At 37.0% G+C, this 13,038-nt stretch overlaps 1 protein-coding gene across 2 annotated transcripts in view; it reads right to left on the reverse strand.

The window, feature by feature from the left end:
- The window catches only part of ESRP1 (epithelial splicing regulatory protein 1), a 42,876-nt gene that overhangs the window by 11,164 nt on the left and 18,674 nt on the right, over nt 1-13,038 (reverse strand). For both annotated transcript variants that reach the window (XM_072410900.1, XM_072410899.1), the window contains exons 5-11: nt 7,309-7,407; nt 5,714-5,768; nt 5,517-5,627; nt 3,618-3,750; nt 3,494-3,536; nt 2,248-2,549; nt 968-1,186 (exon numbers count right to left, since the gene is read on the reverse strand). In XM_072410900.1, coding sequence (XP_072267001.1) covers nt 968-1,186; nt 2,248-2,549; nt 3,494-3,536; nt 3,618-3,750; nt 5,517-5,627; nt 5,714-5,768; nt 7,309-7,407 — 962 coding nt within the window. The remainder of the gene's footprint in view (nt 1-967; nt 1,187-2,247; nt 2,550-3,493; nt 3,537-3,617; nt 3,751-5,516; nt 5,628-5,713; nt 5,769-7,308; nt 7,408-13,038) is intronic.

Here is a 13,038-nt window from a genome sequence, read left to right on the forward strand (position 1 = left end):
TCCTTTAAATAAATCACTGAACTAACCAATTTACCTAACTGGGCAAAACAAGCAAATGTTTGTATGTGCCTCATATTGTTTAATTGTGCTCTGATAGGACTGGGAAAGGTAGTAGAGCTGTCTGCCAATTGTATTGTTTGAGCTGCAGCTCTCCTGCTGACAATAAACAAACCATAATAGAGACTGAGAAATCAGATAGTGCTTACAAAAGTCAGAGAAGCGTGTAAATTAGGACCAATCATACACAACAAACTTTGATTCTTAACATTAATAATTCATTTTAACAAAGTTAAATTTATTTGACTTGTAATTTTCAAATAAAAAACAACTGTTCCAGCTTTATTTGTTTGGGTCAACCTAATATAACTGAAATACAGACATTAGAAACTACCATCACATAAAATATTAATTAACTTGGCAGACACTCCCCCCACACCATTTTCCAGCATTTGTTCACATTAAATCAGATACATACACTTAGGGTGTAAGTATTTCAGTGCCCTATGAGGAAAAGGCAGTGCTACATATGTTGGGGAAAAAATTCCTATTCCCATTTACAAACTCCAAAACATGCCTGATGCCATGGTTTGCTGAAAGGAAAGGAGAGTGACAAAAGGAAAGCTGTCAATGTCAAAACTTGCACATTACAATTATCTAATGCCGCATGACACAAGGCATGACACAAGAAGATAACAGCATGCAACAGCCTTTTTCATCATGTCATTGGGAGAAGGTTTAAGATAATACCTTTATTAAACAGGTAAGATCATACCTACCTTCTCTACTTACTGCAAACCCTTAACTTAAACCTAAAAAACAAAATTCTAAGATTAAGATTCTAAGGCTATCTAGCTTCCAAAAGGCACCTACAGACACAATGGCGCCAAGCTGGGGAATACAATCATTGAAGCTATTAGTGTTTTAGATTTAGCAAAGTGGAATAGCAGGAACATAATTTAGACATTACCTGGTGGTTCAGTACCATATGAACTCCATGTGTCCTGATATCAGCAGAAAATTCACCTAAAAACTCCAGGATATCCTCTATTGTAGCAGCATAGGGAAGACCTCTCAGCCGAATACAGTCTCTGACATTGATTGGAGGGATAAATGGCTGAGGTAGAACTGGAATGATGGGTGGTGTTGGAATAGGGATAAGAGGTGTAGACGAATATCTGTTCAGTACCTGCAAAGAAAATTTTATATGTACATTTACCTTGATGGTAATAAAAAAATTGGGACTGTGCCCCTATTATCTGGTAGTTGTAAAAGGCCCCTTACAACCTGCTGCATATTTGCAGTGTGGAATCTGTCCATTTTTTAATCTTATTTCTTTTTTAAAAAAAAAAAAATCACTTTCTGCTCTTCTCTATGACCTCATTATATATTCAATCAACCAAAATTTTGGACTAATGAAAACATATTAAGAACTAGGGGAGTATTTGTCAAAGATTTCAAGATCTATTGTGGCTTCGCTAGTTTTTTAAAAAAATTGTTAGATTTTGTCCAAATATCCAGTTAATAAAAATGTCTAATGGCGTTTAGCCAGCTTCACTGTAAATTACATTTTCAACCTGGGACACATACAATCATATTTATCATGATATAGATATATTAAATAAGACCAGCCTTGCCAGAGGACAGTGGGTATAAAGCATGTCCGCACAGATATTTAGAATTTTTCCGGCCAAGAGTGCAGGGAAGTTTTTAGAACTAAAGCACATTACCTAGTTGTGTTTACACAGTGTTGGAATTCACGTGGTTAAAAAGGTAAGAAAAAAAAAAAAAGAAAGCACTCACATTACATTAGCATTGTTAAACATTAATAGACTATGCAACTGACAACATGGAAGGTGGAAAGATAATCCTTCTCATTTTACTCTTGTTTTAATTGTGACAAAATACTATGCATGAAAAAATAATGCATTACACCATCCAAATTGTAAAGTTATGCAAAAACCTAGTCTAGGTTTGCATAAAAGAAAAGTTTTTATGCACAACAAACTTGTCTTGATATATGTACAAGAACACCTTACACTGGCTCTGTGCAGCCATATACAACCTATGTTATTTTACTTTTTGGACATTGGCTGTCCTTTGTTGGATTCACTGAGTAGGATATGTAAATTATCTTGCTATCTCTCCGACTATCCTATGTGCTGACAAGTTCCTTATTTGTCTGAGATTAAGGATGAAGACATTCATGGTGTAATTTGGCATTATTTGGGCTGATGTAAACAATCATACCTGCTGCACCTCTGCGGCTGTGCTCCTAAATAGCTCAATGTATCGTTTGCCCAGTAAGTCTTTGTGCTTCTTCAGTGCATTCTGCGCATACTCCTCGCAAGCAAACAGCACAAAAGCATCTCCTGTCGGCCGGCCGTCAGGGTAAGTAACGAACAATATTCCTTCCTTGCCCCCAGTCACAGGGCAATGCTGCCCAAAGAATGTCAGAACTTCTTCAGCAGTGGCAGTAAAGGGCAGACCTCGCATGCGTACAATCACTTGGTTCTCCTTGGACAAAAACTGAGCAACCTCATTAGAAGTACCTATGAAGTGAAAAAAACATGAATTGATCAATTACTAGCTAGAATTAGTAAATGAACACAGTTGGATATATAGTAACTGACCAGCTGCATACATAAACCACATCGCTGATGCCCAGTTTATGTTTAGGACCAAAATATAGTGTTGGCTCACCAAATGTGGACTTAAACACTGATTAGGATGGGAGAACTAAAAGCAGAGACCTGGGCAAAAAAAAAGTCCTAAATGGATTGCCCAAACTGAAAATATGTATATAAAGAGTTTATGGGTTGAAGCCTAAAAGTAAACCTGTGCCGCTGGGCAAGAGGAGGCTAGCATTACTGACGAAGTTTTGCAAATGCGAAAGTACTCTGCCGTCATGCTCATCTAGGTAGTCAGACTCCGAACAAACATTCAAAATCCAAAAACAAACTGATTAACACTGTTTAAGAAGAGCTGCAGCCATTATTTAAACATGACAGCTTGACAATTAGTATTTTTTAAAACAGGCGCTCAGCTATGGCCAACTCAGGCATTTTACAGGTAATTTAACGCACAGTTCATTATCTACATAGATCTAAATATTTGTAACCTAATCTGCCAAGATAATTTTTTTTTCCTAATCAAGTGTGGCAACTTGATAAATATTTTTTGTATCTCTCGGTCTTTAATAGACACAGCAGGGATGTTCATAAAAACTGCATAGCTTTATATACATTTTACAGTTCTGCACTGCAGTTTCAGGCAAATTGTGATTGTAGCGACACCACTGCAGACGCCTTTGCAAGAGTCAGTAGGTTTATCGAGAGTAATTGTCAGTGGATGGATTGCATTACAGCCCAGTTTCCACCACCAAAATATAATGACAACTTCAGTCCCCCAAGAATAATCAAATCCCATCGGTGTTTTCCATACAAGGTACATCACAGCTAATTAAGTGGCTCAGTTTACATTATCTCATAATTACCTCCGGCTATTTTTAGAAAGTCCTCTCCTGTGGCTTTATACACCTAGAAGAGGGAAAATAATATCATGTTATTTAAATTCCAAAAGCAGTGAACACTCACAAGTCACATTGCAGAAGAACATACCTCTATGTATCTGTTCCCCATATGATGCTTGTGTCTCTGTAGAGCCAGATCTCTGTGTTCTTCACTCACAAACCTGACTAGAGCCTCTCCATTTCTTCTCCCTTGTGCATTAAGACAAAGGGCAGCTCCACCTCTGTACATATAACATAGAAAGGAGTCAGACATTAGGGAAACCTGCGGCTCTTCTGTCGCTTATGGCTCAGAAGGTCTAAAACGAGACAAAGGCTGTGGCCTAGACAGGTAGAGTGTCAGAATTTTGGGGGACAATGCTCTACTCTTTGTACAAGGTTTCAGCTTCACTGTAATCATTTGGTTAGGGTGGAAATATTAATACATGTATGTTATGCTTATGCCTATCTTAGGGCTTTGGAACTATGTAAACAGAATTGAATGGCCAAAAGAAAGGAAAGATACTACACATCTAGGTGTCATTTGCTTAATTAATGAGCAATCCTTGACAGGATAAGCATTTCCAAAGCACAAAACTGTCATTTTACATTTTGATAGAACGTCTATATAGTACAACCATTATAATAAATTTCAGATTGTGTTTTCCTTTAGAAGAGTTGGAGCCCAGCTGCTCAACCCTTCATATCATACCTGCAAGAAAACAGGTTGCTTTGGTCTGTTCTTGCAAAGTGTGCAAGAAATCATGAAAGTGCATCGTAGTTATATCAGACAATTTTGAGCTCCAATCTATTGATTAGGTCAATTTCTGTCCTTTTCAGCCATCACTTCTCATTGTTTTGAAGAAGAAAATCTGTTTGCAGTGGGCAGTAAGAACTCTTTACGGTAAGACAAATGACCCAACTAAACCCAAATGAAACAAGTCAAAATATTACTTTTTAAGTACAACCTAATTACTTTAAAAGTGAACTTTATGAATATAAAACCTCCTTGGTCGGTTGTGCCCATCTATAGTTGTACACCTATCCACAATGCCCCAATCTTTTCCTCCCTTTAAGTTTCCAAGATCATACAATTGCCCATAGCCTAGTTCCAGTGACCAAGAGTCCTGCCTCCTCATGCAGACAAATGGTTTCCACTGTAATGTGGGAATGCTGGAAAATGTAGTTTTACATATGTTGTTGCTCTTAAGGTGGGTACCATATGGAGATGTATTCTGCTACTTTGCTTTTATACCGTGTATTTGTCCATCTACCAAATTGCCATTTAAATTTGTCTTTTTCAGTTTTGAGTTTAGTTGGGCTATACATATACCTTAACATTAAAAAGTGAGATAGAATCCCTTGTCAGTAGCAAACAGATCCTCCAATAATGCAGACATTAAGTTAGTAATGTAGATGGTTTCTATGGGCTTTATGAAAACCATTTTTACCTCGATTCACTTTTCACACAAGGATCAACATTCAATTAAACCCTTACCCATCCATAGAGGTGGAAAAATCTAGAGGCATGGACCTCTTTGCAAATTGTGAGAATGTGCAATAATAAGTTTAATTTGAAGACCACCTTATCCCACGTTCATCAAAAGAAAGACATCCCAAAAGAAAAAAAAAAAAAAAAATATTCACAGCAACCATGAAGCTTTCGACATGCAGAGATAAAATCATGGTAGATAAGACTACCGTGAAATCCAAAAAGAAAATTTTGCCAGAAGGGAAGAGGGACAGAATTTAAATTGTTTTCAAAAACAGCAACCCAGCTCAAGGGGAAAACACACACTGCTGCAATATGGGGTCTCGCTCAACCAAAGAACCATAACCCTGCACTAATCTTACCTGAGATACCGCAGGGTGTATACAATCACCCTCTAAGATATGGCAATTTGCCAACTGGGAAAAACAAAAAACACAAAATAACTAATAAAGATAACATAGAGAAACCAAATCAGAGGTACAACTCAAGGGAAGATAAATGAGTAGGGGGCACACTTACTTTGCAATATTTAACCCCTTGAAGAAACGTGCAATATCTTGATCAGACGACTGCCATGGTAGACCCCGGGCTCGAATGATTGTGTTATCATCAATAGTTTCCAATTTGCTGCTGCAAAAACAAATAGAGAAACATTTTACGTATAATTTCAAGGTCAGAAACAAAATATCCAACTTTGAAATGGGTATTGAACTCACCAAGTACCAGATTCAAATTTGTAGTTTACTCTTTCTGGATCTGAAAATTTGTGACCTAAAAGACACACACAAAAAAATAGTTAAATCCAATGGATCAAAAAAAAAAAATCAACAAAATAAGAAAGACTGTAGCCTCTTTTTTGGAAAGGAGGTTCCAGTAAATATAATTATGCATAAAAGTGACCTGTGCCCTGAATACAGAAATTTAGCAATAGCAAAACACAAAAAGGCAATTCCTGACCTCCCTAGCCACTCTGCTCCTTAGTAGAACTGCCATAGTAAATCGTTCTTAAGGAGCAAAGGCTTTAAAAATACTCTTGCAATCATTTTGCTGGCAGCCAAAGACTGTGCATCTAAAACGCTAGAAAACAAGATTTTAGTGCCTAAACAATGTTTATAGTTACAAAGGTGAACGTCATGTTTAAAATGCTTAATACAGAGAGTGCAATACTCCGAGCATTGCCTGGGCACAGGGTTTGTAATCTTAAGGATTCGGAGATTCATTTGCAAAGCCTAACATATTAAAATGTAAAGATTTTTACACAAAAATCCACAAAATCAAAAACTGTGCATAATATACAGGTTTCAACGCCATTTTAACATTACAGACAAATATTAGGCAGAATTAAGTCCTCCAAATGACACCCAAATAATCCCATCTCTGAAAGTGTCCTAAATATTTACATTTCTATAAATTCTATAAAACAATTCACTTTGTGGGCTTCCATTTGCCCATCATTTATCTACCACCCCGTAACTATTTAGTAACGTAAAATTTAAATAAACCCAAAACTGAATAAGGAAAAAATCAGATAGCAATCAGGTTGATACGTTTAAACAGGGAACAGAGGCAAAGTGGTGAACAGAATACACATTTTATTGGCCAAAATGTGCTTGCAGAATGCACTACAGCTCATTTATTATTTTATTCAGCTGACAGACGGGTCAATTAGGTGGAATCATAGGACACTAAAGTAGAAACAATGGATGTCAGACCACATCTGCCTGCATTACAAAAAAAACCATATCCATTCATAATGAGGTTGGACACCAAAAGATGGTGATCAATTTTAAGACCTTGGATTGTTAACAGGGAACTATGAAGCGTATAAGGTCTAAAGTGTATATGAGAAGGTGCAAAGCAACAATCAATCACAGCTACAAAATAGGATTTTTGCTATTCAAAAAGGCAATACTTATAATTTACATTCATCACAATGTTTGCTTTTTGAATTTCTTGTGTTACTTTTTAGCTTATTACAGTTTTAATGAATTCTAAGTGTGCTTTGCTCAGCAAGTATTTGCTATAAAAGGTGTGGTACTTCAGTGGAATACACCCTTTGATATCCAACTACAGTTTATTTTTTCATTTTAAGCATTCAATAAATGTGAACATATTAAACATAACAAAAACTGTAAATCAGAATAATATTCAGTTGGCAAGTGTTACAAACTAGAGGAATATAGGGGCAAGTTCCAACATGGCAGCTAGAAACTATGTAGCCATAAAAGTCCTTAGATAATATTGCAGCAAAAGTCATTCCCACCATACATTTTCCTATGGACTGTCAGAAAATATTTTGAAATTTACTTACTGTATGGTTTAGAAATTAACGTCACAATAATGTCTGCCATTGTGGTCACCTCTGAAGCTCCATGGGTCATCTCTGTATTCAGTTTTTCCAGTCCTAAGTCTGTAAATCTTGGTTAAGGAATACTATACAAGACTGATTACTAAAAACATAAGTAGCTGAAATCAAACGAAAACAAATCTTAAGCATTTGTCCTACAAATGGTTAGTTTGCAGTGTCAGATTTGGCCCGATTAAGATTTGGGCACCGTGGACAACTCTGGCCAGTATCGCTCAGTAAATCGGAGAATCAACCAAGATACATTCTAATAATGCCAGATGAGCCATGTTATAGGAGTCTGCCAACCATTTCCACAAGAATGATGCACCTACTGTGTACAACGCAAGCACAAAATTATCTGATGAGAAGGAATGAACACATATGCTTGCCCCATGAGGTTTTATTAGAAAAATATTGGTAACTTGTAGGCACCTTTAGAAAATCTTTATATTACAACAGACATATCCCTACCTACAAACAGATCACAGCTACCATTTGTAAACGTAATGCTTGTTCTCAGATTTTTTTTCCCCCAAAATATTATATATTTAAATAAAAAAGGCATATTTGCCCTTCCCAAAGATCATCTCAGAATGCAGTCAAACTTCATCAGCATCAGAGAAGCCAACATAATTGGCTTTGGTTATTACATAAACCTTCATTTCCCAAAAAAAGTTTCACAATATTCCGGTTACTGCCCATCATCCTCACTACATTATATAAAGTAAATTAAGTTCTTCATGGGGGAACTTGTGAATGACAAATCATCTTCAATTTCTGGTACTTTTGTTTGACATTGTATGCATTAGACATCTTATTACAGAAGATTAAAATGGCCATGGATTGCATGCATTTCCCTTGAATATTCACATTCAATGGCACATTTGTGAAGACATATGACAAGGAATAATATTGCAATGCATTGCCACCTTTATACCTACATTATTATTATTAATAATAAACAGGATTTATACAGCGCCAACATATTAGGCAGTGCTGTACATCAGTTAACACAAACTGTTTTAGAACTTCTTTGCAGGTCTCAGAACAGCATTCACTGATGTTCCAAGCTCCAGACACTTCTGGTACAAAACACATTTATGTACACCAGCAAGACTGACTTTTCATGAAATGTTTGACAAGTTAATGCAAATCAATTGGGGGCACAAGTAAATGTAATACAATTCACTCATATTTCCAGTGTTTTAATTGTTGTACCAGTGAGAGGGGAATTTATTCACACTAGTGAATGGTAGCAAGAAGCCGATTGCACCCTAGTAAAACATATCTTAAATGGGCCATTCTACTATTACGTCTGGACTACTGGAAATTGGGCACTGCAGCCTGCAACACAGGATGGCCATCTTCACTTTGACAGATAATTATTCTAAACAGGTCTTCGCAAAATGTGGCTTTTTGTGTTTCATTCCCTTAACAGAAAAACACCAACATGGGAGAATGGAGTGAGAAGTTATCAACACTGCAGATTATATTCAACCCACACATGTTCTCAGGATAAGTCATTATCATGCACAACCCAGCCCTTCCCTTTATTACTGTGACTCCAGCCTGTCACTACTTGTACAAATCAAACACATCGGCAAAGTTTTCAGGACATTTGTTGTGCAATGATGCAGACAAACAAGTGGTTTTTACAGCAGCATGCAGATTGACTGGGAGTGATGGCAATCTTGGCTGACAAACAGCTATGTGAGAGTTAAAACCCGGATGTATGCCATGAATCAGTGGCTGCACCCTTCACAATGGGAAAGTTAAGAAGACAGAGCTGACAAGTCAACCGGGCCCCAGCTGGTGTTGTCAGGGTAAACAGAACAATGCAAGCAACACTGATCATGTGCTAAATGCAAGTATATAATGTAGGCCTTTAAAAAAATAAAATAGGAAACGTCATCTAGATAATGGATTGCAGTGTTCTCCCCAGCCCCTTTTAGCCGGGTGCACCACCCTGCACTTTTCAGTAAGCACGCTGTTTTTGGGTGGTTACTAATGAAATGGGTCACAATACAGGGTCTGACACCCACCTACAAAAAATTTCTGGGTTGAGCACTGGATTGAACAGCTAATGGAGTTCATTGTCCAGAGCGGATAATGGTCAATTTGCAAACTAATAAAAAATGAACTTTAAACTATTTATTTGAATACCCAGGAGGAAAACAGGTTTAAAAAAAAAAAAAAAAGTTACATAATGCAAAAAATTTAGGAGCCTAATTAAAATCAAGCTCAGCAACTTTTAGAAGCAGAGAAAACAGAAACTAGTGGTGCACAATGCAAGTCAAATTATACAACTGATCAACTGTCAAACATTTAATAATAAAGTGCAAGATGACTGTCAGCGGGTATTATCCCTCACGTCTGTATAAAACTCTCACAATTCCAGTACAGGAGATTAAAATGATTTTTCTCATGCTATGTACATTCAAAAGAGCAATTGGGTGGATCACAGGGCAGCAACTACGCACTTAAACATTTTCTCTTCAGGGAAAGGCGGCAGTGAAATGGGTGGAGTGATTCACGTAGAACAGCCAAGAACACTGCACACGGCATGCTATAAGGCATCCAAAACAGACCAAACTTGCTCAGCAGGCTTGACACATATAGGACCTGTCATGTTGCCTGTTGTCTTGTCCCTACCCAATCGTCTCAGAATTAACCCACTCCGCAGGACAAAAATCACCAAGAAGAATGCTAGCATTGCAACAAGGTGTCAAATCTATGTTTTACAGTATACTATACTGAAAGCCCTAAAAGCAAATGCATCCCGGTGCAGACTTCTTAAGCTTAAAATGCATTTTTTCCCTTTTATTCGGGGAAAGGTTTAAAATATATATTCTGCTTTCATATGCTGGTCTTCCCATAACTCCAACTTTACCAGCACTCATTTATTGTTCTGATAGGACAGACAGGATGGGAGCAGAAATCTCCCCACAGGAGTCAAATAAAAACCTTAAAAGACTTTTAAAAAAATGGGTTTTAAGGAGGATTTAACAGGAGTATTGTCCCGATTTCTAACTCTGGCGCCTCTACCCAAGTCACTGGCATAGGAAGAAAACACGGAGAGCAGTTTGGAATTTCCAGATTTAGAGACACCTTCACCTTGAAAATAACAAGCAAAGGACAGCGTCTATAGAAATACTCATTCACTAAAATTTCCAAGTGGCAGCACACAGCGGCAGCACACAGCTCCTCTAAAGCTGTGTCAATGGCACCATCATTGTGGTAATGGTGCCATCACAGGTGATTGTGTTCAGACCTAGTGATTTTGTATGGCATCCTCTAAAGCATGATTAGCTACATACCTTTACTTTAATATTTCAGAGGAATGTGACTTGACAGAGGAAAAAAAAAACAAAATTAAAAGAACACATCCATACACCTCAAATTAATCAATGCCAACACAGATTCCCTGAATATAACAGTTTGTAAGAATGTGCAAAAAACAGACTGTCAGCTCCCCTGATAATTCCAAGTAAATTACTTCAATTAACTTGCAAAAAGCTCTACAGCTAGACGAATAAAATTGTTCTTCGGTCGCAGGAAAAATACCAAGTCCTGCATAATTCTATGAATCATTCTATCAAGAGCATAAGCTGATAAACACAAAACTGCTGCTTGTGGATATCTGATCTACTTCGTGTAACGATATTTCCTTTGCCAAGGTGAAGTGAGCAGCTCTACACAGAACAGAAGGGCAGCTGTTTCTGACAAAATGATTCCCATAGTTTGCTCAGCCCTTTCTTTAGCTTTCAAATGTAATATTACTTTTGTTGTATTCTGCATCACACACAAAACAGAGCTGAAATTGATAAAATGACCGATTATTGAAGCAAAACCCAACTAAATGCCCATGACAGCCATATTTTGTATTTTCCTGAGTCCAGGTACAAATAAAGCAGTGCTGGATCTCATATATAACAGCAAGAATGTATCATCACTTCCAGATCCCACGCATTTCAAGAAAAAATAAAGGTTTTAGAGGTAATGGTTAGGTTAATATGGATAAATTGTGGTTACTGGTTAGGTTCTCCAAAAAAAGCATTTAGCATTGAATGTCATCGTAACATAGGAGATGGGTTACCTTAAAGGTTTTTTTGGAGGTGAAATTGCAAGTCAAACAAACATCCTGGAACAGTTACCACTTCCGGGAATTGCAGTCTGCAATCCATAATGGCTGTCTTCACTATGACAAACAACTATTAAAGTTTGCTTTACAGAATTTTGGGAATTGTGCTTAAAAGATCACTATAACCTAAGGTTATCAATGTTTGCTAACATTTATTTTTATTTGAAAAGGTAATTGTATTTGTTCATGTAAGTCAACATATTTCTTTTAACATATGCAAGCTCTGTATTGCATACAATGATTGTGCCATATTGTATGCTCTCGAGTTGCACTCCTTGCTTGGAGGACTAAAAGTCCGCGGTTTTTCAAAAGGGAGGTTGAGAATCTGCAACCTAAATGCATACACCTCCAATGGACTAATTTACAAATGTTTTATAAAATATGCAAAAGCAGCATAATTACTTTTCCGGCAAAAACAATGAGCTTGGAATGTGGTCACTGAAACTACAGCATACAGTTTCTTCTTAAGATCAGTAACCTATATATCAAAAGCTATATAAAAACTGCCATTACCCTTTACAGTAATCATCCAGTGTTTGCCGTGACAAAATCATCTAAGGGAAAACATCATTGCATACACCTGGACAGGTAAACAAAGCCATGGAAAAATAAAGGGGACTTGGGAGTTAAAATCCAAGCAGTCAAGAATCAGAATAAAGATTTCAGCAGGTTTTCTCAGAGGAAGTCACCCGGAGCCTTCTGAACACAAAGCTTACTAAACAAACAAAGAACCAACACATCCAGGATGTGTGAACCTCGAACACGCTAAACAATGATTTGCATGGACGCTGAAAGTTACATGGAAAAGGGATAACTATTTCCAGATGACATTTTCATGTTGCACAGGTAGCCTAGCCATACATATGACAGCTGGGGCAAAACCATAAACGAATTGCATCACATAAAACAAACAATAGTGATCAGATTTTAATGACCCTAGAAAAAGCTAAAACCAGTTTGGTTACTATAGACACAAAATTCTAACTTTGCCCTGAAATTGAGAATACAGGGATTTATGTTTAACCTACACCAGCCTATAAATATGTATAGGAAATACAACCAAGATATTCAAGAGAAGAAAAAAAAAAGTAAAAAAAAAAAACAATTCCACTAAAATAAGGCCATGAGCCCTTACCGAAAAGCACTAAGTTTTCTTTACCAGCAGGTAAAGGCACTAATTTTATCATGAGAAACCCTTTAACATACTGTATTCTCTGGTTTTAGAACCATTGTGTAAGCAAGGAAAAAAAAAACAAAAGCAACTGAACGAGAAAGTTTTGCATATGCTTCTTTCCTGTGTGCCATCACCAGCAAAATCAGATTATTCCAGGGAAATGATCCTTAATAACTTTAAATAGTTACACCCTAGAAGAGATGCCGGATGGATAACCTCTCCATGTGCAGGTATGTTATTATATTCAGTTGCATATATTGAACTTTTAATGCCGACCTCTTCTTTAAAAAGATTATTGTCCTGTCAATTATGCTGATGCTTCAGCTTTATTGGAGTCCTGAATATTAAACAACTTTAAAGAAAGGAAACAGACATGGCA

This window comes from Pyxicephalus adspersus, chromosome 5, assembly GCF_032062135.1.
Source record: "Pyxicephalus adspersus chromosome 5, UCB_Pads_2.0, whole genome shotgun sequence".
Classification (NCBI taxonomy): domain Eukaryota; kingdom Metazoa; phylum Chordata; class Amphibia; order Anura; family Pyxicephalidae; genus Pyxicephalus; species Pyxicephalus adspersus.